The 27,196-nt window shown below is 37.9% G+C and overlaps 2 protein-coding genes across 34 annotated transcripts in view; one reads left to right on the top strand and one right to left on the bottom strand.

Moving 5' to 3' along the window:
* The window catches only part of AIMP1 (aminoacyl tRNA synthetase complex interacting multifunctional protein 1), a 40,390-nt gene extending 27,920 nt beyond the window's left edge, over nucleotides 1-12,470 (bottom strand). For 3 of the 23 annotated variants that reach the window (XM_075149722.1, XM_075149729.1, XM_075149724.1), the window contains exon 1: nucleotides 12,266-12,470. Coding sequence is in view for 6 of the 23 variants with exons in the window: in XM_075149740.1 (XP_075005841.1) it covers nucleotides 12,242-12,243 (2 nt within the window). In the remaining 17 variants the exon portion in view is untranslated. Of the gene's footprint in view, nucleotides 1-7,668; nucleotides 7,760-12,241 lie in introns of all 23 variants that reach the window. The other 20 variants (XM_075149717.1, XM_075149714.1, XM_075149727.1 and 17 more) reach the window with 18 other exon arrangements.
* A 96-nt stretch (nucleotides 12,471-12,566) lies between these two features.
* The window catches only part of TBCK (TBC1 domain containing kinase), a 129,879-nt gene continuing 115,249 nt past the window's right edge, over nucleotides 12,567-27,196 (top strand). For 6 of the 11 annotated variants that reach the window (XM_075149708.1, XM_075149704.1, XM_075149701.1 and 3 more), the window contains exons 1-4: nucleotides 12,595-12,668; nucleotides 13,147-13,274; nucleotides 20,268-20,502; nucleotides 23,509-23,581. In XM_075149708.1, the coding sequence (XP_075005809.1) occupies nucleotides 20,310-20,502; nucleotides 23,509-23,581 (266 nt within the window). In that variant the 5' untranslated portion in view covers nucleotides 12,595-12,668; nucleotides 13,147-13,274; nucleotides 20,268-20,309. Of the gene's footprint in view, nucleotides 12,669-13,146; nucleotides 13,275-20,267; nucleotides 20,503-23,508; nucleotides 23,582-27,196 lie in introns of those variants that run through there. The other 5 variants (XM_075149707.1, XM_075149702.1, XM_075149703.1 and 2 more) reach the window with 4 other exon arrangements.

Genomic DNA, 27,196 nt, shown 5'->3' with positions numbered 1-27,196 from the left:
ATGATTATTTTTAAGTATGAAGACAAGCCTGTCTTGAAAGGGAACAAGGTACGAAAGTCATAAGCAAGTCACGGCATTATGAGACAGGCAAAAATCAAATCTATGAGAAGCAATGAATGAAGACGACAGGCATATGTTAGAACAAATAAAGGTAGAAGCATGAAATTTTTACTTTTAAGAGTATTATGACAGGCTTAATTTGAATTAAAATGGACCTCTTGGATTTGTATGGTAGAGATCACTAGAAAGTGAATAGCTAGAAGTAAAAATTATTTTAGTATTTTGTTCAAGTTTGCATTTCAAGATTTAGTACATGCCACAACATATTAATTAACTGCATCATATCTTAACACACTACAGATGCAACATTCAAACGGTTAAGGTAAGTGAAGAGTACTTGCAATTCCATTCACATCCTGGCTGTAAGCTTGTGCTAAATTTGTATTCAGGGAGAAGTTTCTACTAATGCTTGTCTCAGTCCAATTCTGAATTAACTTTGTATTCTTTCCCACCTCTGAGCAGACACCCCAAGGATTAAACAAAGTAGAGACATGACTACAAGGAGTTCTGTCCAGGTTAAGACAAAAGTCAAGCGATTTGAATGTAGTTTGTAACAAAATGTTTGCTTTCTGAGCTACCAAAAATTTTCAGTAACAAAGACTGTATACAAAGTTATATGTAACTCAATTTATTAATCTGAGAAGACTGCCCAGTAATTCAATAAACATGGATGGCTCACAACACAGCTCAGGAAAAGCAACTTCTTTGCACTGCTTGACTTAAGCCTCAACAGGTTACACACCCACTACATCTGCCAGGTTCCCTGGAAGTTCAGTAGAGATTCATCTGGTTGTGTTTTATAGTGCAGTCTGAAATTTAAGTAGCAGCTCATATGCCAAAACAGTCGGACAGCCTTATGTATTTTTTCCGCAGTGTGTATCTTTTGGATCCTGCTGCATTAATATTTTAATAGTACCATCAGAATCGCATGGTAAATGATCACCACGTGCAGAAGGAATTCTCACATAAATCGCATGATGGAAAAGATGCAACACCTACAACACGCTACCTTGTTTCTTTGACCTTAAGCACTGATTTCCAAATGCAAAATACATCCAATTCTTTGGGACAGAAAGCTTACATCAAAAATTGACAGGTTTGGGTTTTTGTTTTTTGTTTGTTTGTTTGTTTTTTAATTTATAAAAGCTTAATCTTCTGAACCACAGTGTATCCAGTGGCTATCACTGAATATAAAGAAAAAAAGTAGCTGCTACTCATGCCTCTACGTATCCTCATAAAACTTCCTCGACAGGTGATGGACTTTAGAATTACAGACACACACATATGCCTATAAATTCAGAAAGATAAGTGGACTCAGCTGCACCTGGACAAGTCTGCAAGGTCAGCATATGCCACAGGAACTCGAAGAATCTGTATTGAGGTTCACCCTCTAGCGTTTTACTGGGGAGTGAAAGCTTTAGATTACTGTTATAACTACAGAGTAAACTACCCATAAATCAGACAGCAGAAGAATAATCAGAACTGCACTGAAATCTACCTGTTGATACCAAGTAGAACACTGTTTCTTACATATTTTATTGATTTTTGTAACTTTATCCTAAAAAAGTGAGCATTCATATACCTCCTTAATTAAGAGGCAGAGCAGTTAAAAAAGGTAACTAAGGAAGAAATGTTTACCCCCCCTCCCTAAGACAGGTCTCACCTGAGAACAAAAGTACATTTTAAAAGTATCTCTCAAAATCCAATCTTTTTCTTTTGGGTCTGTCAGAGCAATAAGGATAATAACCCTTGTCAAAAACCCTAGCTGCTAAAAAGACATTTTAAAGATACCTTCTCCTCAGAAACTTGAAGAGTTTGGAAATAATACCATTAAGCAATGTATTTTATGTCAGCAATAGTCTGCAAAGTATAGGTTAGGTAGTTCACAGGAACATTGATCCTCCTTTTCAATTTTAATTCACAATACTCTTAATGTCTGAAACCTGCCTACTAGTTATCTTACATAGTTCAACTGCAGTAAAAATGAATCTTGAAATTTATTACTTTTACATTAATATCGGCCTTTCTATGTGTAAAAGTAGTATCTTGTAGCACAGCTAAAGAAAACAGGATTTAACCATTCAGTTAAAGCAAGTTCTAAGGTTAAAAATAACCATTATTTATTTACAAAAGCATTCAGCATACAACATGCAGATGTACAGCAGAATAATCAGTGTTCTCTAATAACAACCACATTAACAATCGCTGGTATTTACTGAGGCAGAAACTTTAGGTATTCTTTTATGCAGGCCAAATAAAAGCTGAAGAAAACTAAACCTGAAAACATGCGTGTTTGTGTGCATGTGTGTCAGTGTTTAATCAATGTAAGCATAATGGCAAACATCTCTTAATGGGCAGCAACAAAGCTGTCAAACAAAGCTTTAAGGGGAAAAGCAGTCCTCGCTGAACTTTGAGCCTGCAGTTGCAGTATCTTATTTACATAGGCAAAACCCTCTCACACACATTCAACAACCCAGTTTCACTCATCACACAAATAATTGTACTTTCCAATGTTAAATTTACTCACATGATACAGGAGGACAATATTTTAATGAAAATCTTCTATAAAGATACTAACTTACCCCGCGCAGAGAAAATTATTTATTCAGCTGTGAAATGAAAAGTCTAACTTAATTTTTAAATCTAAAGTGGACTGACAACAACTAACCCTCAGCAGGCAGAAGTGGTTACATGTCACTTCAAAACCACGTGCCAGCAGTATCTACCACTGCATATTCGTTGCATCAGCCTCAAAACACAGGTCTTTCCTTTCATCACGTTCAGAGTGAAGAGACTTAAAATTCCTAGCAAGCATCTCATCTATTTAGAAAAATCTCCAGATATAACTATTTCTACTTAGAAAAATCTCCAGATATAACTATTAAGTATTGTAACTAACTACCTTTTGGATCAATGATTTTAATTTGTGTGGTAGAAACATACAGAATATTTTTTCCCTTTTGGAGATAAAAGAAAGGAACTCTGAAGAAAAAAGTTTTCAGTAGATTTACATTTCTGCAGATGAAGACTTCGCTATTCTGAGTAGTAAAACAAACCAACCAACTTCTAAAGCAAAGACTGTACAGCAACTACCTGTCAATCATTTCTAAATAAAGTGCACAAAGTAACAATTCAAAAGCTACTTGAAATCAAAATGCCAGCTTCCCTTCTGCGCAGACATGAACATCCACCAAAGGATTATATTATTACATAGTTATTTCACATCTTTTACTGATTTGAAACGAAAGAAATTTTTACAGAAAGATGTCCTTTGTATACAAAAAACTCCACCACTTTTTCCTGTAGAGCAAATGCTGCTTATATTTAACAGTTTTTTTCTTTTTAAAATGAGAATCATTTTATTCTTATTAACAGAGAACCACGGCACAGATTTTATACACTTATTTTACATTTTAGAAACCAAATCAGTTTGCCAAGACTGAAAAATCAAATGTAAACCCCAAGCAAACAAAAGACACTTTTGACTACTGTAGTTATTCTAGCTGACACACAGAAATGACCTTCCCAAACCAAAGAGGGTGATCTTGAAAGGGTTATTTTAAGCCTAAATTGTTTTCTGTATTTTAAACCAGAGGCAAACGTCAAGAATTTTTTTTATTACCTTTTAGCATCCCTTGCAAAACTCTAGCTGTTACAGGACAGTGCCCCCACCTTCTTCTTCCCTCTGTTAATTTAACATTGCATACATTCATGAATAACTTCTCACAAAAATGTTCACGCACTGGTACTGAAAAGAACTAAGTTAGGAACATCACTGTTACTAAATATCTGGTTTTATGAGCACTTGATAACCCAATTTCAAAGTAAGTACACTCAGCAGTCCTTTAGGCACAGACCAGAATAGCAACATGGTTATTGAGTCAATAGTATGTTAGTCTAGATAAATTTCTGGACCACATCTTCTATAAATATTTAAGCACTGCTTGAGAGAAAGCATAGCAATATTGTATCTTTTAATGGTACCAAAAAAGTAAGCAGTCCTATAATTGCCTTTCAAAACCTTCTTTATAGTTCTATGTAGTGAGAAGCATTTGAGGTTCACAGCTTTTAAAAATTCTAGGATGAAAATGATTTTCCCTTCTTTTAATACTAGATCTGTGCGGGGCGGGGGGGGAGACCAAAAACAACCAAACAAACCCCTTGTGCACTCATCTTGGACACTGAGAGGGCTGATGTCAGCTATTAAGACTGATAGTATCTGACAGAAAAATCCTCCAAGCAGCTTTTGGGGAATAGGTGTATTTCATCTATGGATTCAAAGCTTCTTTTGTCTCCGTAGTTTAAGACAAATTAAGCTAAATTATAATTTTGCTGTGTTCCAAATTATTCTATTAAAAAAACAATCATTTTAAAACATTTTTTTTTCAATTAGGATATCTTGGTTTAGCATCTTCAAAAAGTGCAAATTTGCAGGTAAGTTCTCAGTAAAATTTAATTATAAGCTATATGTAAAGGAAAAAAAAATCTGTGCCTACTTCTTATCATTAGCATTATTTTATAGATGGTCATATGGATGTGAAATTACTTACCCGCTGTGACGTAGCATGGTAATTCAACCCCTAGGAAAAGATTAATTTCACTGGTGTACAATTCAGTGTCATATCCTAGTTGGCAACAGTGACTTCCTTAGTGTGTGACTGTTACCAATTACTAGAGCACTTCACACAGAAGGTTTCAAACCTTACAGTAGGACAAGCACGAATGTGAACTTACAGTCTTCACTCCAGAGCAGCTGTTACCAAGCCAAACGTAGTGTCTCTTGCATGCCATGTGCAAGCCTGTGCACTCCTGTGTGAATAGCAGTCCCTAGCTGCCCCGGCCAACTGAGCTGCTAAAATGATCTGCTCACTTATCTTCAGAGTCTGAAACAAGATGCCACTACAAAGCTGTATATTAAACTGTAATTGAGAAACACTCTGGGATAGAAAACAGATCCAATAGCTATGGATCGCTTCCGAGAGAGGGTCCTGAAGTCAGAGACTAATCTTTAAACTATTAATTCATACTCAGTTGAAGTTATGTTGGGAAAGCTCCTGATGAGAAGGAAATGGAAATAAAAGTCTTCTATAATGGGTAGTTTTATGCCAAAAGATTGTACCAAATGATCTCAAGAAAAGATTTGCTAACTCAAGGCAATTTTTACGATGTTTTATGCACTGCCAGCCGCTTTCAAATGTAAAAAGCATCTCAGAATCTGTTTGCTTTCAGATAATTAGGATATGAGACAACACACCAGAGAAGCAGTTATGAGAAGAATTCAATTTTCCTCTAATCCAGCATAGAATCTCTGACAGGTTTTTCCAGCATTCTGAGGAAAGAAGAATAGGTTCTTCTACATCTCTACTCTGCTCTGGTGAGACCTGGAGTACTGTGTCCAGCTCTGGAGCCCTCAGCACAAGACAGACATGGACCTGGTGGAGCGGGTCCAGAGGAGGCCACAAAAATGATCAGGGGGGTGGAACGCCTCTCCTATGAAGAAAGGCTGAGAGAGTTGGGGTTGTTCAGCCTGTGAGAGAAGAGAAGGCTTCGGGGAGACCTTATTGCAGCCTATCAGTACTTAAAGGGGGCTTATAAGAAAGATGGGGACAAACTTTTTAGCAGGGCCTGTTGCAACAGGACAAGGGGGAATGGTTTTAAACTAAAAGGGGGTAGATTTAGACTAGATATAAGGAAGAAATTTTTTACAGTGAGGGTGGTGAAACACTGGCACAGGTTGCCCAGAGAGGTGATAGATGCCTCATCCCTGGAAACATTCAAGGTCAGGTTGGACAGGGCTCGATCTAGTTGAAGATGTCCCTGCCCACGGCAGGGGAGTTGGACTAGATGACCTTTAAAGGTCCCTTCCAACCCAAACTATTCTATGATTCTACATGAATTGTGTTTGACGGATGATGGCTACATACAATATACATTGCTTTCTAATATGAATGCTAGTTTAACCTTCCCTCTCTACAGTTTTTGAAGTCAAGTAACAGTTTCTAGGGTGTTAATTTATCTAAAGTCCCATAAGAACTTAAGAATTGTATACAAAGTTGTGGAGTGTAACAAAAATTGTAAAAACTAGGTCAGCAGAAGGTATCTCTTTTTTGGAATTTCTCTCTGAAAATTGTACACAGCAAAGAGGAATTTATCCAAGATCTTAAACAGCCACCATCTGCCAGTCCTGAAAGGCATGCAATTTTTAAGATGGTTTCTTTGAGGGGTAGAGGAGGGGGGTCAAAATTGGCATTTGGAAAAAATCCTATAAATGAATCTGATTTCTTTTTGTGTTGGCCTCCCAGGAGCAGGCCATGACTTGCATCATAAGCAACCATCCCCTAGAAAACTGAACGGGGATCTGGCACACTGAATTTTGTCATCAGGAATGCCAGCGATTGCCATGTCTAAAACCACAGTTATAATTGATTACAAATTTCTAACCATACTGAATTTATAAGCATTTGTCAGAACCACAGAGCATGCTCAGGCAAGGAACTTTTCTTATTTATAAAGAATATACACATGTATGCTTGGACAGTTTAGGAATACTCAAATGAATATGGTGACAATCTCAAAACATTTAGAGCTGTCATGCTACCCAAGCAAACTAGCACATTTTTATTATGCTCAAAAAGGGCTTTCCCTTGTTCTGTCTATCAGATCTATTCAACTGACTGGAACCATGGGGGCTACATTTTCAGGAGGGAAATACCTGCTTGCAAAATGTTTCATGCTTGTTATGGACTTCACCATTAGAAGACTTTATGGCTCAAAAATTGTAATGGCAACTAACTAATGAATTAATTAATTTACACAGCACCACACCACAAACATTATAGAGAAGAACAACTTCTCACCTGGGAATCTATTCCCTTGCTATGTTTAAAATAAAAAAAAAAAAAAAGAAAGAAAAAAAATCAGCTCAAACTTGTAATTTCTCTAGAAAAGAAGTGTGAGGGAGACAAGAGGAAATAAAGGAGAGGCAAGTCAGGAAAGGCCTGACTAGCCACATTTTATTACAGGCAAACTGTCTCAGATGCTCAAGAGGCTTCCCAAGCAATATTCACATTGCACTCATGCATACTTAAGACCCCCCACAATTGCCACAGAGATTTGCTTTAATTCAGATTCTCCTTTCCTGTCTCTCAACTTTTCAAACACACTTCAAAGAAGATCAAAAAGCTTGAAAGAGGTGTAGTAGTTTAGTCTATAGAAGAGAAGATAGATGGGAGACTTGGTCTTGTTCTTCAAACGCAAAGGAAGTTGGTATGAGAATGGGACTAAACTGTTCACCAGGTCTACTGCAGGCAGGAAAAAGCAAGGAAGATTTAAGTTAGACATTTGGAAAACTTTCAAGTAAGAGTAAAGGACTGAACAGGCTGCCTATGAAGGTTGTGGAATATCCATCACTGGAAGGTTTTAAAAACAGGTTAGGCAAACAACTGTCAGAAGTGATTAAGGTATAATAGATGAGAATAAACTTGAGATCTTTTGTTCCTCTTCTGCTAAGGTCTTTTCATTACACTCAGTGTTACAAAACCAGTAATATTTCCCTCTTTTATATCCCTGTGTTCTATTTAACTTTAGGAAACATGTAGTAAAACCTACCCTTCTAATTGTGATATTTCCACATATTCAAGTGTGATTATTTGGGAGAATAAAACACATCAAAGATTTGATAGCAGGATCAATAAACCACCTGTGAAGTAAAACACCAATGTATTAATTTCACACTCACTCTGAAGAAATTGACCTCTAATGTCATAATGCAGACAGTACTGTATTTTCTTGTTCTCCAAGAGAAAAGAAAATTGGAAAAACTTTAACTGATGACTTACTGATCTGTGGTCACCAAGCCGTCAGTGAACCATTTTTCAGTTTTTGCTTAAAGGAATTTTTTTTAAAGGAAAGCACTTTTTCCCAAGGAAAAAAAAAAAAATCAAGAAAATCAAAACAATGAAAGCACTTTTGTTCAGAAGGCTGCTTTGAGAAGTATCCAAATCTTTTTAAAACCGTATTAAATTATGAGTAAGGATGGTTTCCATCACACCGGGGGGGGGGGGAAGCCATCAGAGACTTCCCCCGCCCTTACTGTTTAATACTAATGTAACCACAGAAATTATTTTTTTCCCCCTACTGTTTAATACTAACGTAACCATGGAAATGAAAACTAAATATCGATTTTCCCCTCACCCCCAGTATGACAGGAAATCTAACAAGGGAAATGTTTCTTGGTGACAGTAATAAGAACCATACAGGTAACTGTTTAGAAGGAGAATAAACAGGGGCTTCTGGGCGGCTCTGCTGGACTGACATCATATAATTCATGTCACTACGAGAAACAAGAGATGCTATTTACTTTGCTCACATCTGATGTTGCTAGCAGCTGCCCTCTATGCTGACACCTCAGTTTTATCTGCGTTGTCTAGCATTTGACATTCTTTAGGTTTTAGAAAACACTTCCTTAGAAGAGACAAACATGAATGAATTCACTCACATGGCAGCTGTGACATACAGCAATCAAATCATAATCAGAAAATTTAAAAAATATTATGGTAGATACCAGACTTGTCTTCCTGCACACTTGATCAATCCTTCTTACGACAACTGCTTTACATTATTTTTATTATATAGGTATTTCCCCAGTATGCTTACGGGTACTTATAAAGTAGGTGGGATCTGTAGGCACCCGAAAGCTCAATTTTTCTTTTCACTTTTGGTCTAGTCAGGTCTTGGATAAAACTTGCCTTCTATTTTGCATCTCAACACGTTTTCTTCTTGCCAATTCAAGATCCACTCTTCATTCTGATGCCATTACTTGAGTTCTTGTCCTCCCGAATGTACAAGCTACCTCTGCTGCTTTTTAGGGCTTTTTCAGAAATGAACAGAGTAACATGGCATCCATAAAATTATTTACTCTACTTTAATGTTTGGGGGGAGGGGACAGGGAGAGGAAAAAAAAAACACTGAGAAACTGGTACTTTTCTAATTTGATTCTACTGCTAATTAGTAAATTTACACAAAGCAGCAATTTTGGAAGTGGTCTGTTGATTCAGAAAGAAAACACACAAATCACTACAGCTGATTATTACCTTATGTTATCTCTTACTATGTTATAATACAAACTAGCACAGTTCTATAATATAAAATGTGCTGTATAATAAAAGTATAAAAATATTTTGAGGCAATTTTACAGTATTTCCAGAAACTGTTTTTAAAGCTTCATGCCAACTGAAATGATTGTACTGTGTTTCAATATATTACAGACTAATATGAAAACAAAGTTTTTTACTTTCTACTTTAGTCCTAATTTAAGAAACAACACCACTCCACAAAGTCACAAACGACCAAGTTTCTATGGAGTTTATGGAAGAAAAATAAAAAAAAGATGAAGAGATAACTTGGAAACACTGATCAAATTATCGGGATGATGTATCACTTTAATTAGGAATTCAGTGTGTCAAGCATATAGCATGAAATTTTGGTGATAAACGTTACAGTTAAATATATATATTGCAATATTCTCTAAATTAGGACTCTGTTCTTCAAAAATGTGATTCTACCAAGAATATTAAGCAGGCAACTTCAGAAAAAACAAGAGCAGGAAAAGGGAAGTCTAGCACCAATATGCCTTGCATGATGGAGCATTACTCACATGACATTTTATAGTTCTCTTCTCAGGAAAACATAATATTGTGAAACTTCCAGGTCAGTAGAAAGTCAAAGACTCCAGTAGACTAGAATCCGTTGACTGATTTTCAGAAAGAATTTCAAGAAAATGCCATGAATTGATTTAAAGGATTTTGCAAAAGCATAGTAAGTCCTAGGGGGTTCCTTGCTTCCCCCCATCATGACATACAATTAACTTCATTGCTAGTCTTCTTGGATAACATATATAATTGAAATAACAATAATGTATTAAACAGATTTCAGTTAAACATATTTAGGAGAAAAGCCATTACAGAGAACATCTCCTAAATCAAAAGGATGAAGAAATATCCATGGGCTGTTTGGCTCTCCTTCGATAAAGAGGCCCTAGGTTAGCCTGCCATTGTTACATTCATACTAAATTAGAGTTATAATAATATTAAACCAACTTCATCACACCTTTCTGCATTAAACTTTTATTTTTCAGATTGTTTTCCCATTCACATATGCTTCATCATCAGAAGCATCAAGTCTTAAAGGCTCTAGACAAGTAGAGTCCTCTTATTTCCAATGTGATAGACTATTTTCAGATTTGCACAGTCCTTTTTTTAGCAAATATCCATTTTCATTTGATACCATTCTTTCCAGACTGTCCACTGCTTTCAGTCTAGCGAATGAGAAGTTGTTTCCTTCTCTATTTACATTTAAAGGTGTAAAAGAAACAAATACACCTATAGCAATATATGGAAAATATGCACAAGCTTCATATTAACAACTGGAAAAAGATATTCCAGAGCCCAAATTTACTGAAAATAGTTTTAAGAATAATTTTGACTTAAATCACTCTGCCTTCAACATCTTGCACCGTCAGGATTCAGTGCTGCTGAAACATCAAAGCAGTTCACCAATATATTTCTTAAAATTCTTTAAAGTCAAAATTACCATAACATGAATATAGTGTTAATTTGCAACAAGGTGGGGAGAATATGTTATGATGATATATATTATGATGAAGCCGCATTGACAAGCAACAAGATCCCTGAGGCTAGCTAAAAAACCACAAAAAAAAATACCAAAAAAACCCAAAACAAGCAAACAAACAAAAAAAACCCCAAACCAAAAAACCCTACTTTATCGACTATTTGATAAGATTTGTCAACGTTCTATCTGTTACTCATTTCTAGGGCCTTATCCCTTTTAATAATATCCAGTATTAAAAATTCAGTTTTAGGACTTCGGTTTTATTTTACAGATTTTGGGCTTACTTTCCAACAGGTCTGCCAAATAATATATTATTATTTAAACATAACTGGAAAATAATATAGTAAGTGAACAATAAGGGCATACAAAAATGGGATGCTGTATTTAATCACTACTGCCTCACCTTACTACATATTTCATCTAAGTATCCTGAATCAGAAAACTATTTGTGAAAAGCAATGACTATATTAAAAATTATGAATAACTGAGTTAAAGAAACAGAAAGAGTAGGAAATCAAGGATAACTTATTTCGCAGTAGTATTTTCTTTATTTTGCCAGCTGTTAAACCCAGCACAAAAACACTTACTGATTAGCTCAAGATAGACAGTACTTCAGTAACACTGCCGTATGCTGGTTAGCTGTGGACTCATAACGTAACCTAACAAGCAACAAATCATAAGCTCATCCCTGTTATCCAATCCATGCACCCTGTATAGAATATGTGTTGTATGTTAAATCTTGCAAGTATCTCTACTGAGGATGGACCCAATACTTAGTTATACTGTTTTTCACACACTGAAGTCTCTGCAAACGCATAACGAACGTATATACCAGTTACCAAAACAGACAAAGCATCTGCTTTTCAATTAGTAACAGCCGTTCCTATGCAAACCTCAGTAGATATTCCATGCCTGTACTTTCCAGGCTATTACAGCATTTTCTTCAACAGCCCACCACTATGCCACTTCCAACTGTCATTTCAGTTGATGGGTTGAATAAAAGGAACACAACTGATTTCAGAAGAACCACTTCACGTGCATGCTGGCTCCCCGCAAAGTGCCGTATCTGTACTTGCAATGCCACCCTACACCTACAGCGGAGACATTAAGCCCCGAGATTAAATCCCGTATATAAATTAAACAACAACGAATATAACGCCGTTTCCTCTAATTCGAGACGCTCATCCTGCCCCTCCGCTGCAGGGGAAATCCCTTCAGAGGGACAGCAGCGGCCTCCCTACGATCACCGCCGCAGCACACAGCCCGCAGGGAACCCCCGCTCCAGCCGGCCCCCCACTGCGCCCGCGGCTCGAACCGAACCTAACAGGGCCCTGCCGGGCTCCCGCCTGCTCGCCCCAGAGAGCTCGGCCCGGCCCGGCCCGGCCCGCAGGGGGTGCCCCAGGGCATCAGACCGCCATGACACAGCCCCCCAGCGGCGAGGGGTGACCGAACTAAGCCACCCACGGGCGCACCGAGAGCACACTGAGGGGCAAAGCCGCCACCCGTGTTAAGACTCGGCCGGGCCCCCGCAGGCCCGCAAAGAGGCACTCACATCAACCGAGCCGCCGCCACACACCTTCATTCGCTGAGGGAAAAAGGACCCTCTCCTCCGGGCTGCCCAAGCGAGCGCCTGAGGTTTATAAGAAGGCGCCGAGGAAAGCCTCACTACCCCCAGCGACCATTGTTTTTGCGGCCAAAGCGCTCAACACGTCGTTCTCAGAGTACTGGCAGAGCACACACACGGCGGGAGGGGAAGCGTGTTAATCTTTTTTTTTTTTCTTTCTTAAAGACCCAAAGGAAAAAAAAAAAAAAGAAAAAAAAAGAAGGAAAGCTCAGGCATCGCGGAGGACGCCTCTACGCTAGGGTCCTTCCGGCGGCTGTCGGGGTGGAGTGACGGCACGGAGCGGCGAGGGCGGGCGAGGGTGCTGGCGCCGCGCTCGGGGGCGGGGCGCGCAGCGGGGACGGCAGCGCTCGCGCAGGTACCCCCGGCACCGGCAGCAGCCCCGGCCCTCCCCTTCCCCCGGCAGGCCCTGCCCGGGCAGGCAGCCCCCGCGGAGGGAGCCCCCGCGGAGGGAGCCCCCGCGGAGGGAGCCCCCGCGGAGGGAGCCCCCGCGGAGGGAGCCCCCGCCGGTGGCCGCTGGGTAACGGAGGGGCTGAGGGAGCGGCCGGCCTGGCGGGTGTGGCGAGAGGCGAGGCGAGAGGCGAGGCGGGGCGGGGACGCAGGGCGAGTGCTCCCTAGCAGCGCCATGAGGTGTGCAGGGCCGGTGGGAAAGGCAGCTCCGGTTCGCGCCTTTTTGGGCTCGGTTTTGGGCTGCGAGCGCCGGCCTGGGTGTAGTGCCTTAGGGCAGGGGGGTCTCTGGCTCACGGGGCCTTGGAGGTTACCAGGGTTGCCCGGGGTTACCAGCATTTCTAGTAGTCATTTAGCAAACTGGTTAAAACTGATTTCTCTTTTCCTAGATTTAATTCCTGAGCAGCCGTGTATAATGCATAAATCAAATGGTAACAAACCCCATCTTTATGTGCACAGGGACACTGACATAGCAGAACAGGCAGACAGGCTGTAACCAAAAGACACTGATAAACAGGTAAAAGAAATAATACGTTTATAAAATAGAGAGATGTGACTAAAAGTCCATCCTGATCTGTAAAAATTAGGTTATATGTTTTCTTCATGCTATCCAAGTGTTCTTATTTTTTCCCACTAGCTAGATGTTCTAGCTGCTAGAACTTGAGATGTCCATAAGTCTATGGTTATGGACAACACTTATGCCTGGCTTTCAAAGCAGCAACTTTGAAATTTTGATCTATGTAGTAACATTGTAAATGCTCCAGACAACATCACTAACTCTTGTTATGCAAATACCGACATAGAATACAGAGACTTTCATGTATGTGTGAAAAAATTCTCCAAATACGACTGAGATAGAGCATTTCTTAATCTTTGCCGATGGCTTATATTTTACTTGAGTGAAATGATGCTTTAATGTTCCTAGAAGAGTAGGGAAAGGAATTACTGTTTAGCATTTTCATGAAATAACTCTTCAAGGATTTGTCAGTTACCTGTGCCAAAACCACCATGATATCGGTCTTTTTTTTTTCCCCAAATTTTTGTATTCGTTGAAGACAAAATAATGATGTTGGAGCCTTGTCAAAATCTGGTTTGCATTTTCTGTTTATCTCGAGTAACAGTATTATAATGAAAAATTTGGCACACTTATTTATTCTGTCTATTGCTGAATTGGTGTAGCTGGAATCTGAAGCAAAGTATTTCTTTTCTGCACTGAATTTATTAGTTTGGACAGAATAACAATGTTAAAAAATACTACTTTTTTTAAGTATGCCTGATGTGTGTGTGGTCTGTAATTATCTGCCCATGACTCCATAGTTATTCTTTATTTATAGGTAGAATACTTCTTACTTCAATGAATGTTAGAGAAGTTAGAAAATTTTGTAAAACAGGACATTCTGATGTTATGCCACAGGGGAAGACATTTGGTTAAACACAATACTGCTTATATTTAGATTTTCAAGCAATCTTATGAAATCTCTGTAGTGTGTGTTTGTGGTGTTTATAATAGATATTTATACTGCAGATGAAAAAAAGATTTGTTAAGTGAACTAAATTTAATCCGCAGTCCCCCCATCTCCTGTGAAAATTAAGCTGATAAGTTAATATTTATTATTATTATTATTATAAGGTGAACATGTCCCAGCTCATTATTGTGATTGTTCTAACAAACTCTTACTTATTTTCTGTGCTCCCTGCCATAGGAATCTGAATTTAGCTTTGCTTCAATATCTGTTATGCATTTTAATAACTTTATGAATAACTGAGTGATGGTGGACAGTGGGAGGCAAATCACAGAGTTTTGGCTTTTTGTGAAGTAGCAACACTGTAGCTAAAATTGCATCTGTTATTTCAACTACTTTATCAAATTAGTAATTACTATAGTTGAACAAGAATGTTTTAAGACAAAAGCAGAAGAAAAGGTATTTTGTGAAAGAATTTCTTCTTATGAAATGGCCTACTTTGTTGAAAATACTGTGATTTAATGAAAAACAGTGTAAGCATAGGATGTTCAGGCCACCTGCTCTCCTGACATTGTTCTCAATTACTTTAAAAACAATTCAATAGCAGTACTGATTATAATTATGTTTTAGTTCTGAAAAGCTACCTTCATTAGGCAAGGGACATTTACACCTGGATACTCAGGAGGCATTTAAATAACTAGCCATTTCAGATTGCTAACAGGTATTAGCATGTGGCTAGTTGTCCTTATTTCTGCATGTGGATGCTTTAGAAACCGTAGATGTGTTTCACAGAATGGATTCATTCAGGTTGGTCTGTTTGTATGTGCAATATTTGCTTCTGACAGTCAAACTTATATGTTTTGATTTTATTGTTTTTTAAGGGCAAAGTTTGTACTGTCTATTGACTTAATTGCCTTAGCACTGCTGCAATGAAAAAGTTGTAAATGATGGCTAGAAAATGCTAAATTCTGAAGAAAAAATATTTGTTCTCTGAGAGCAGTAGGTATTCAGAGGAGCAAATAAGTTGCTCAGTAGATGAGGGGCTAACTTTTGTATTTTATTTCTCGGTGTTAGGCATGGAAAAGATATCAAGTGAAAAATTATCAAAATAGTGCTAACCTGAATAATAAATAGGGATTTGTAAAGGTCTTCTGTTTGTGGTGGATTTTGGTGAGTATGTTGGTTAGTGTTTTTGTGTACGTGAAGGTTTCTAAGAGAGACTTGGATGGAGGTAGTGGGCTAGGGAAGGTCATTCAGAGGTGGGATGCAAAACAGGCCACTTCTGGACTTCTAATCTTTATGCCAGACCAATTTTGCAGATGTGATAGACCATCTCTCATATACGGAATAAACGGTACTTTGGAAACAACGACTCAGTAATTTTAGATGACACTAATAAGACAAGTCTTTGCTTCCTCTTCCATCGTCACTGTTTTGGATTATCAGAATTGAATTTCCAGAATTCAATCCCAAAATTGAATTTGCCTTAACTGTTTCTGCTGTCAGTTTAAAATAACAAACCTTTCTTTTTCTCTTCCTCTTTTTATTTCAAAGTAATAGGAAAGTTCTGCAGGATATAATTCATTCCTTCAAATTATAAAATTAATGCAATATGTGTCTTTTCTATATAGGTGACTTTGAGGTGTAAAATTGTGTGCCTTAAACATGAGGAGGATGTGTAGCATCTGTGTTTATAGTTGTGACAGACTTTGATGTGGATTTAAAAAAAAAAAAAACACAAAACCCCCACAATTTAAAAACAGTTAGATGATAAGATCTTTTTTCAGATGAATTTTTAAAATATGTATAACACTTCTGTTTGAATTTAGAAATGTCAGTAAGTTACTGCAGTAATGACTAGACTGAAATAATTTAGTTAAAAAAAAAACCCTTTCACTTAAGGTGTAGCCCTTTTTAAAGGTGGTGGAAGGATTAAGTTTTTATTTTGGGGTTACTTGGTTTATTTTTCCAGTCAGTCCCTGGAATTTATGGAAGTTGAGACTTAAGGACAGAGATCAGAGTTTAATTGTGGAGGTAGCTATTGAGAACTAGCTCTTTTCCATCATCAGAGATTTTTTTTTTCATTGCTTTAGTGGATTCCACAAAATTAACTCTATAATAAGAGAACTTGTTTTAATCCATACCTTTTAAAATTCTTTATTGACTCCTTTAGGTGGCTGACAGGAAAGATGGTTTGCTTTTCTCATGTCCTCCTTTTTGTCTGTGTGCTTTCCTAACCAAAGGAAGTGAATGATAAATCTGCAGTTGTCTAGTTGAAAGCATTGCAGGTGGCCTAATTCATCCTTGTTGGCCAAGTGATCTAGAGTACAAGAAAAGCTTAATCTCTTAAAATGGTTGTTGAATTGATGATATTTAACAATTCACTTTATTAAAGTTCCTTTCTAAATGTCAGCTGAATGCAGATACAATGTATTACAGAAGTATTATCTAGCAGATTATTTTTCTACAGTAAAAATGAAAACATTTCTTACCTGAGTAGGTATATTGTACACTATGTATTTAACTTTTTAGAGACATCATGCATCTCACTGTTTGGCGTAATTTTACTCTCCCTCCCCTCAACTCTGATCATATTAACTTTTTTTTATTTTAGAGCAATTATTAGAGGACTGTTATGCCAAGCAAGATTATAATTCATTCTCTAAATTGAGATTTTTTTTTTTTTTCCTTCATGGTTAATATATGTTTTCTTTCTGAAGCCAGGTAGTTCATTTGGCAGGCATGATGTTTTTTAGAGGAATGTGGGTCTTATTGTAAATACACAGTTAAAGCTTTCCAATTGGAACTTGCTGCATGCCAATAAATCTTTGTGCTTGCACTCAGTCCAATTTATGTCTTTCCAACGGAATATTCTAACTGTAAATTGCATTGTTGGCATCCTAAAATAAATTGCTTCCAAAAAATATTAAATATTCATGAGATATGAAAGCATTATATCTTTACAAATAAGACTTTTAGTACAAAAATACTACTATGAAAACTCCAGTGCTCAATGCTGTTTCAGATTTATTTTTTCCGTTTTTAAGTTTGATTCTTTAATGCTATGCATTCGTATTTAATATGATGATGTATATTAGAATTCAAATATACATGTGTTTCTTCAGGGGAAAAAAACCACAAATGACAGCAGTCTTATATTTGCTTTGCATGTTAAATTGGACTGTATGAGTTAAAACAGAAGGTACATTCCGTAATTTCCATTTGTATAGACTTAGTAAATATGTTTGGATAAATATATAAGGATCTGTGCAACCTGTTATGGGGTCACTCTCTCAATTAAGATTCAGAAAAGAAACTTAGTAGGTTTTTACTGGGAATTTTGTGCTGGGAACAAGGTTGTTCCCTTAGAGAAAAACCAATTTTGAGACACTAAAGTATTAAACGCTCTGTTTCTCCTGTGACTTTCTCATGAGAGAATAGCTTTTCCTGAAAGCAGCAGGTCAATATTGGCTGAAAGAAAATTTAAAAGTAGCACTTAGCTTTGTTAGTGCTCTGCATAATCTTGTTCTGCTTGGTTTTTGTTTCGTGAAGCCCCTAAGATGATAAAAAAGTATCACATCTGGTTTGAAAGAATTATGTTGGTTTTATACTTTTAAGCTTTTCGTATTATTTCTCTTGTGGGTTTCAAATCCTGAGGGTTCTTCCTCCTCTTTTCCTGGAGCACCTGCATATCTGTTTCTACTCTTTAGAGCTTATAATTACTATTCTGTAGCTGACAAGAGAGTTGGATGTGCTTTCCACATCAGTGGGCTATTTCTGTTGATTGTATACACAGATGCCTCCAGATTCTGTGTCGTCATGTCTCTGGAGTTGAAGTGAGCTGGATGGTACTCTTTTGCATAGGCTTGTTAATGAAGGTGGTTTTTTTTTGTTCTATGGCCTCACGTCCCATGTTACATGGAAGTGCCATCTACTTCACCATTCACAACTTCCAGACCAGAGCTCACTTAAGAGCGTATAAGGTTGGCCTTTTTATCTCTGCTTGTATATGTATATGATATACAAGTACGTATGTGCTATGGAAGTTTACATGTAGAGAACGATAATACTGCCTAGTGACAGCTTGTAGTGTCTCGAGTCACCATCTGGGTAATCCAGAAATGAGCTGAGCAGAGGCTTGATTCAGTTTTTGGATTTTGGTACTTGTAACCTCAGATTAAATTCTTAGTTTGCTAGTAAAAAGAGGTCAGGCAGTTTTATCTGAGGCCTAGCTGACTGTAGAAGTGTCTGTTACTTGTGCACGTTTTAGATTTTCATATTCTTGAATGGCATAATGGTTGGTTTTGGAAAAGTGTGGAGAAAATGTTTAGCTCGCACTGAATTGAAATGCTTAGCTCCGAGGAGAGAGCTTGTTCCTACTGCAGAGAAAAATGGTCATGAAATTAAGTGCTCCTGGAACTAAATTGCAAGCTAACTTATTTCGCTTGACTGTCCCACAGAAATATTTAATGTAAATTAAATATGTGGTCAACGGAGTTAAATCTAGTTGGTGGCCGGTCACAAGCGGTGTTCCCCAGGGCTCAGTTTTGGGGCCGGCCCTGTTCAATATCTTTATCAACGATCTGGATGAGGGGATCGAGTGCTGCCTCAGTAAGTTTGCAGATGACACCAAGTTGGGCGGGAGTGTTGATCTGCTCGAGGGTAGGAAGGCTCTGCAGAGGGACCTGGACAGGCTGGATCGATGGGCCAAGGCCAACTGTATGATGTTCAACAAGGCCAAGTGCCGGGTCCTGCCCTTGGGTCACAACAACCCCATGCAATGCTACAGGCTTGGGGAAGAGTGGCTGGAAAGCTGCCCAGAGGAAAAGGACCTGGGGGTGCTGGTTGACAGCCAGCTGAATATGAGCCAGCAGTGTGCCCAGGTGGCCAAGAAGGCCCCTGACCTGTATCAGAAATAGTGTGGCCAGCAGGAGCAGGGAAGTGATCATGCCCCTGTACTTGGCACTGGTGAGGCCACACCTCAAATACTGTGTTCAGTTTTGGGCCCCTCACTACAAGAAAGACATGGAGGTGTTGGAGCGTGTCCAGAGAAGGGCAACGAAGCCGGTGAAGGGTCTGGAGCACAAGTCTTATGAGGAGCAGCTGAGGGAACTGGGGTTGTTTAGTCTGGAGAAGAGGAGGCTGAGGGGAGACCTCATCGCACTCTACAACTACCTGGAAGGAGGTTGTAGCGAGGTGGGTGTTGGTCTCTTCTCCCAAGTAACAAGCGATAGGACAAGAGGAAATGACCTCAAGTTGCACCAAGGGAGGTTTAGATTGAACATTAGGAGAAATTTCTTTACTGAAAGAGTGGTCAGGCCTTGGACCAGGTTGCCCAGGGAAGTGGTGGAGTCACCATCCCTGGAGGTATTTAAAAGATGTGTAGATGAGGCGCTTAGGGACATGGTTTGGTGGGCATGGTGGTGTTGGGTTGATGGTTGGACTTGATGATCTTAGAGGTCTTTTCCAACCTTAATGATTCTATGATTCTATGATTACTTCCTTAATTTGTTATTGAGTCAGTGTGTGAGCTAGCAGTTTACCTATGGGTAGGGAAAGAAATGGTGGTAGGACAGAAGACCGTTACTTCATTGCTTTAAATATTAGGAATGCTATAGTATATAGATGCTGGATTATCACTAAAACTGGTAATCTGGACTTGTGGTCTGCTGATACAAGGTGGTATTTTAGAAGAGGTTTTTTTCTGTTTGGTGCCTTTACTGGTTTTTGAATAAATAACCTACTATTGCAGTAGTCATCTGAAGATTGCTTGTATTAAAGCATTTATTAAAGCATTTATTAAAGCTCCTAAAAATAGTTTTATTTCATTCTTAAATCTGTGTTTAGAACTATCATTATCATTTCATCTTTAAATGTAGTGTTTATGATGCAGCAGCACTGTATTATTATTGCAAAAATGTCCCATTCCGCCATAACAGAGGAAAAAAACCATTTTAATTGCGTTATTTAGTAAACAACTAGTAAGCTGAGTCACAAGAATCTGTATCTTTTGCAGATAAATTTTTACTCTGTGTTCTCTTTTTAAGGAACACGAATTGCTCTGAAGGGCTTAAGATTGTGCGAAAAAGATGTTCCCTTTAAAAGACACTGAGATGGGTGCCTCCACCTTCTTCGCCTCAGCTCTGCCACATGATGTTTGTGGAAGTAATGGCCTTCCTCTGACACCTAACTCCATCAAAATTTTGGGGAGATTTCAAATCCTTAAAACAATCACCCATCCCAGGCTTTGCCAGTATGTTGATATTACCAGAGGTAAACATGGTGAGTATCTGTTTAAAAAGGCAATTTTAAGTATGGTTACAGTTATATTTTTGTGACAATATATCTATAGATGACTGAGCAGAATATTGCCTTTATAGCACCAGAAAGTGGCTGGTTTTCAGTCTCAAAATGACTGTATGCCTTTGCTGTGACTGGCAGTACCGGTGCTTTTGTTTCTTCTCTACAGAGTCAAGGCAGAGTTTAGTTGTCTGTCCTCTTTTGTTATGTATTATACTAACTGATAAAAGCTAAGAACTTTCTTCTTTTTATACCTCGCTGTAAAATTCTTGTACTCAATTGCTGTGCCATGTCTTTGTGTGAGTGTCCTGGTTTCGGCTGGGGTAGAGTTAAATTTCTTCCTAGTGCTGTGTTTTGGATTTAGTATGAGAAGAACGTTGATAACACACTGATGTTTTCAGTTGTTGCTAGGTACCCTGCTAGTCAAGGACATTCAGCTAAAGAAAAAAAAAAGGGAAAAACAAAACAAGCGTTGGGAGGGAGCACAGTCAGGACAGCTAGCCCAGCTGGCCAACAGGGTATTCCATACCATGTGACGTCATGCTCAGTATATGAATGATAGGCGTGTTCGAAGAAGTAGCGATCGCTACTTGGTTATCGGTCAGCGTGGGTGGTGAGCAATTGCATTGTGCATCACTCATTTTGTATATTTTATCATTATCATTATTATTTTCCCTTTTCTGTTCTGTTAAACTGTCTTTATCTCAACCCATGAGTTTTTCTCACTCTTACCCTTCCGATTCTTTACCCATCCCGCTGCTGGGGGGGGAGTGAGTGAGTAGCTGTGTGGTATTTGGCTGCCTGCCAGCTTAAACCACAGCAGTGGGACATTGAAATACACATATTTTTGATGTTGAGCTCTTACACCCATGTTCTGATCTTGTGAACATTTTCATGTGATGGTTAGGTTTTTTGTACTTGATTTGCAGCTCTTCGTGTCTCAGTCATCTTGTGTCTTGGCTGCAAGCTTCCCTTATTTCTTTTTTTTTATTCTAGCTCTTTAAGATCTCTCCCACTAACAATTACTTTATTCTAGTACAGATATTTTCTTTTAGTAACTGTTATCACACTTAGTATTAGCTCAAATAAGGCTTCAGTGGGGTTTTTTTCTGCTCCAGATGATCTTATTCTGTTGCAAGCTCAGCAAGAGTACAGCACTTGATTTCCCTAAAAAGGCTGCAACACCTGTGACAATTTAAGTGGTTGCCACTTTAACTTTTAAATCAACAATGTTCCCATATAAAAGTGCATTGTATGTATTTGTTTGATTAGCTACAGGGTCTTATAAAGTAGAGCAAGTAATCTTTTCCCCTTTAGAATGCAGTATGATAAAATGCTTCAGATATTTAGAAAGTGAGGATATTGCCAACTCCAAACACTGAGGGGCGGGGGGTTCTTTGTATGTTTTCATTTGCTCTCAAAATTGTAAACTTTTCATTTTCTGCAGTTAGGAGATCAAGAAAATTTTTTCATTTTCATCTTGTTTTCGCTAGTACTTCTTGAAATGGAAACTGGGATTTTCTTACAATACTGTTTGGGATGAAAGGTTGAGAAGCATTAGCTAACATAACATTTAGTAAATAAAAAATATGATTAAATAGGAAGACGTGGACTTTTTGACAATGAAGAGTCAATGACATGAAGATTTATGAGTGTGTATAAATATGAAGGAGAAAATATCTTCTGATAATTGAAGTAACTTGAAGAATAGCAAATAAAATGTCTAACCATTAAATGAGGAGACTGTTCTGTTCCTGGTGGTTGGAATAGCAGTTAAACACTTTCAAATAATATGGCAAATCTGGTGGCAAATTTTATCATTCTGATACTGACAGAATTTTTTACTTGTCAATCCTATGCTTGGTGATTTAATGTTATTTTCCTTGCAAATGTCAGTTTCTACCCTTACGGAGAAATATGGAAGAGCAGACTAGGAAAACAATGCAAAAAAATTTAATTAGATGTACGTATTCCCCCCAAAAGACCCTCAAAAGGGGAATATAAAAGCAAAAGAAAAACATGCAAACTGAATTTTTTTTTTTTTTTGTAAAATTAAATTACTTGTAAATCTTTGCTAGCATTGTAGAAGGCAATCCCAGAATTTTTTCTTCCAAAGAAAGCTTAAGAGGTCCTTTGATTTCAAAAAGGAGAAACAAGAAGTTGAGTAACAAGCATTCCAGCTTTAATATGATGACTTATGTTCCTCAAAATATTTTCCATCTTTATCTTACTATAACAGTCTTTTTATAACAATTTGTTTGAAATAGTTTAGTTTGATTTGATTTTGAATCTGAACATTCACTACTAGCTTTCTATGAGTAGTGGAAGTAGCAAAGCCTAGCTTCTTTAGGAGTTATGTCGCACCCCCGTGCAACATCTTACACCATTGTCTTTTCCTACTTTCTAATTGCTGTCTTCAGTGCAACGATTGTTTTGTCTTTTCCTCTATATTCAGACCAGCCCATCAATCTTCGGAACATGGGGGACCCCACATGCTATTTGTTGGGCAAGAGGTACTAGAGCCTGTAATGTGCTAGTTGGCCCATCAGGACTGAAACTCCTGTGCTCACTCCGAGTCCCTTTTCTCAAAGCTGGTGTTACTTTGAGTCTCTCTCTCATCAACCCAGCCACAGATTTCTGCAAATTTGTAGATGCTTATCTTCTTCGACACCTCTATTCTTAAGTCAAATCTGATTGACGTTGGCTGGGGCGTTCAACATTTATTAGGAGGTTATTGGATGGATGGATTGACAGTGCTTTGCATGAGGAAACAGGAAAGATAATCCACTGTCTCTCATACATGAAAATGGTGGTGATATCCAAAAGTTGTACATCTTTAAAATTTAATTATGTGTAATTTTCCATACAATGTATGTCATAATACTTTAACATCTGCCAAATAGGTAGACTGAGAAGTCACAGCTCCCATTGTCTCATTTGTCCCATTCTAGTCCTCTTATACGTGTGTGTTTGGTTTTTTTCAATTAGAGAGACTGGTTGTCGCGGCTGAACACTGTGAGAAGAGCCTGGAAGATTTGCTACGAGAAAGAAAGCCAGTCAGGTAAGGTGTCAAGCTAAACTCATAATTTCACATATCATCTGTGGCGAAGTCTTGGACCTTTTTTTAACTTTTACTGGTTTATATAAATTTTACTCTGTTAAACAATGCCTTTAGGTTAAACTTTATCAGATAAACACATGTCTGAAAGAGGGAGTACTTATTTCTGTACAATTCTAAAAGCTAGAAGAGTTATGGGGAACTTGGTTACAACTGAAATACTTTGTAACTCATAAAATCCTGTCTGTCTTGTAATAGTAGTTTTGGGTTTTCTTTTTAAAAATAAAATCAGACCTATGAAAGGATAAGTATCTTCCTAAGAATTAATTTGAAGATTGTATGTGTGCCAGATGATGAAATAAAACTTTCACTAGAAAGGACAGAATTTGGTGTGTGTGTTTCATATGCAGAAATGTATTAATTTATTAACTAGAAAGTGGACAGGTGGTCAGATATGTATGCCAAGGTGCTAATAAGTGATTTGAATTTGGGTTAATATAGGCACTTCAGCAAGGCTTTGATCAAAACCGAGTCCAAAGGCTGGATGTCAAGAATATTTGCTTTCATACTAGGATGTATAGAACAGTTGAGCTGTATCTTTAAAGAAGCAAACAAACAAACAAAATCCCCATCAGACTTGTTACTAGAAGTGTTAGCTGTAATTTTAAAGTCTGTCACTATTACCTTTGGAGCAAAGAAGTGGTCTCGTGTCCTAGAGAATATGTAACACAGAAAATGTGAAGAGTGGAAGAAGAGAAACATCATTTCCATTTGGGATAGCAAGGCATCGTAGGCTAACTGGTTATTTCCAGAACACACAAATATATGAATATAAAATGATTCAGAGAAATCCGAAGTCTCTTCATTTTAGTTTCTGAAAAGTTTGTAGCAAGCATTAGATTTCATCTCTCTTGATATTCATGCAAGCATAGAGGTGAAGATTACTCAGTAAAATAATCGACAAATTTTTATGTGTCTTCCCAGTTAACATTAGACATCTCAGGTTTGACAAGGTACTATCCAGAAAGACTTCCTGTGACTCATCCCAAATTAGATTTGTATAAAGGGAGTAATACTGGATCTGTAGCCTTTTGAGCCTTGCAACCCCTAAATAGGACGCTAACAGCGTTGTCTGGCAGAGATAAATCTAAATGCAAAATGCCCTGTGCCTGTGTGTTAGCTTTTTATGAACTTAAGCTTGTATGACAGTATGTGTTCCAGAGGACTATAGCTTGAGGAATGTTAGGCAAATATGGCTTCCATTTTTTCTTAAGATCGAGAGGTATTTAGGTGTAAAGGGCTTTTCATGTGTGGTATATATTACAGCCTTTCACACAGTTTTGCATCAGGTTCCTATTCTGCAAAGTTCTAGAAATAGTTAAAGCACCAGAAGCTCTTCTCTTTCCTTTTTCATTCAGTTCTCACACTGTTCTTTGAACATGTGTATCTTGGTGTCAGATAAGAAGCAGCCCAGACTGCCTGCTGCCTCTTTACTGTTTTTGGAAAAGCATGCATGTAGCTATTTTAGCGTGCTTTGAATTGCTTGATACAGTATACTTATGTATACTTCTGTTGCAATTTAATCCTGCAGCCTTAGAATTGAACGGGGCAAGACGTCCTTTTCTGGTGGGGGGGAAATTCTTCATAATTCTATAAACAAAACCTTCTCAAATAACAGTTGCGGTCTGTATGCACATCTATTATGCCCTTCTATACTAGCAGGTGTTTTGTGGCATCCAGAAAGATTTTTGAGACCTTTTTAGATAGTTTGCCAAGGTATGCAACTTTGGTTATTTGACATGCTGAGAGAAATTGCTTAGTTTGTGATGGTTACCTCAGCTATTTGGGCTGTGGCTCTTTTGAGAGTAGATGCATAAAGCCTGGTTTTATTTTTTCCTCTTGGTTTGAGAGAGTTTTTACTGAAATAAGTTATTTTGCTCTCTGATCTTTCTTTCAATGAGCTGATTGGGATTTCTTGAGGAAGTTGTAACACCTGAAGTATAGAGCTAAAATATAGCCTGTATGTATGTTCATAGCTTTAAGAGACATTAGTGATTCATCTACTGTAAATTACAGCTTTTAGAGTAGTACCTAAAAGATAAATTATGTTCACTTCAAATGAAGTTTCTTGCAAGACTGCCATTTTCCCTCTACTTCTGGGTTTTTTAATGAAAACAGACACTTTTCGTTCTTATGAGAGACCCATAAATTTCCAGAAATAACTTGGATGGACCAATTCCCAGTTATTGGTTATGTGATCTGTCTATATCAATTACCTTTGGAGGGAAGTATTTGGCTTTTTCCATGTATTCTGATTGTATTGGTCAACGATAGCATAGCTGGTTACACATCCGGAGTTGATGTGTATGCTATTGCAATTAATTTTATAAACTGTTTATGGAATGTGAAAAGCTGCTCTTCTGGTTTCTAGATTAATTTTCCTTATGCTTGCCAGTAACCTAAGTCCTTTGCACCTGTACCACAAGCTGATGTAAAATCAGCAGGAGATCTTCTATTATGTTAGTGCTGAAATTCAAGACATTACATTATGGACTGTCTGTCTTTCCATACATACTGGAAAACAGGCCATACAGCTGTTTGGTAGTTGTTTGCAGTTAATCTTTCCTGAAATAATGCATCAAGTGTAGCATACATTCGTTAATACATGAATTATATTAAAAAAAAAGAAATGCAGCAGAGTTCTTTGTTCAATTAACCTCAGAGTTTCATCAAGTTTTCTAATTCTAATGAATGTTGTACATAGAGGCCAAATACTGGAAATTAGAGCTCTAACCATTTACTTTAGTTGCTCTGTCACAATGCAGTAAGTCATTTTACTGAACATATCACCAAAAATTTTCTAGAACTTGGATTTGTGATATATTTAATAATTCATTCATTACCTAACAATATTGTGACAGCAGTCTCCAGGAATTACAAAGATGGTTCGTCATTTCCTCAAAGTTAACATGCTCAACTTCACTTTCAAAGGGTAATGCAAGTGTTTGGTAGTTTATGGCCAGATTATTTTCTCTTTTGCGTGATGCGTATTAGTGATCCTAGAAGGAGCATGTGCCGCTGTTAGAAGTCTATCAGGTAAATTTCAAGAACTCTCAAATGGATGAAATTAATCGGCTCTTTGCAATTCTTACCATAGGTAACCAGATGCAGAAAAGGAATTTAATACAGCTCGTTAGTGATTTCTGTGTTTTATTCAGGGCAGAGCCATGTGGACATCATAACTGCAATTAATGCTTCTAAAAGTGACATTAATTCCAATTTTCTTTACTGTGCTTCCACAGGGCATCACAATAACAGCAGGGGAGCTCTTTTGGAGTTGTGTGCCACAGGGTACTCAGGCTGCAACCATGGATGAGAGTTTTAGGATAGGGTAGGATAAGAATTTTAGGCACTGATGTCCCATTTTTTACCAGACCAGTCTCCGTTGTCCTCTGTGTGAGAGATTGTAGTCTGGGTCATTGTTTCCTCTTTGTTCCTGGTTTGTTGTCACTCTAAATCAGAGAAAGTATGCACTTAATTTTAGTTTATAATAGTCACATTACTGCAAAATCAGCTCTCTGAAGTATGTTCAGGAGTCAGTTAGATTTTTAAAGGGCT

Source organism: Calonectris borealis, chromosome 4 (assembly GCF_964195595.1).
Source record: "Calonectris borealis chromosome 4, bCalBor7.hap1.2, whole genome shotgun sequence".
Classification (NCBI taxonomy): Eukaryota; Metazoa; Chordata; class Aves; order Procellariiformes; family Procellariidae; genus Calonectris; species Calonectris borealis.
Note: the sequence above shows the minus strand (reverse complement) of the source record. Positions and strands in the feature narration are given on the sequence as shown.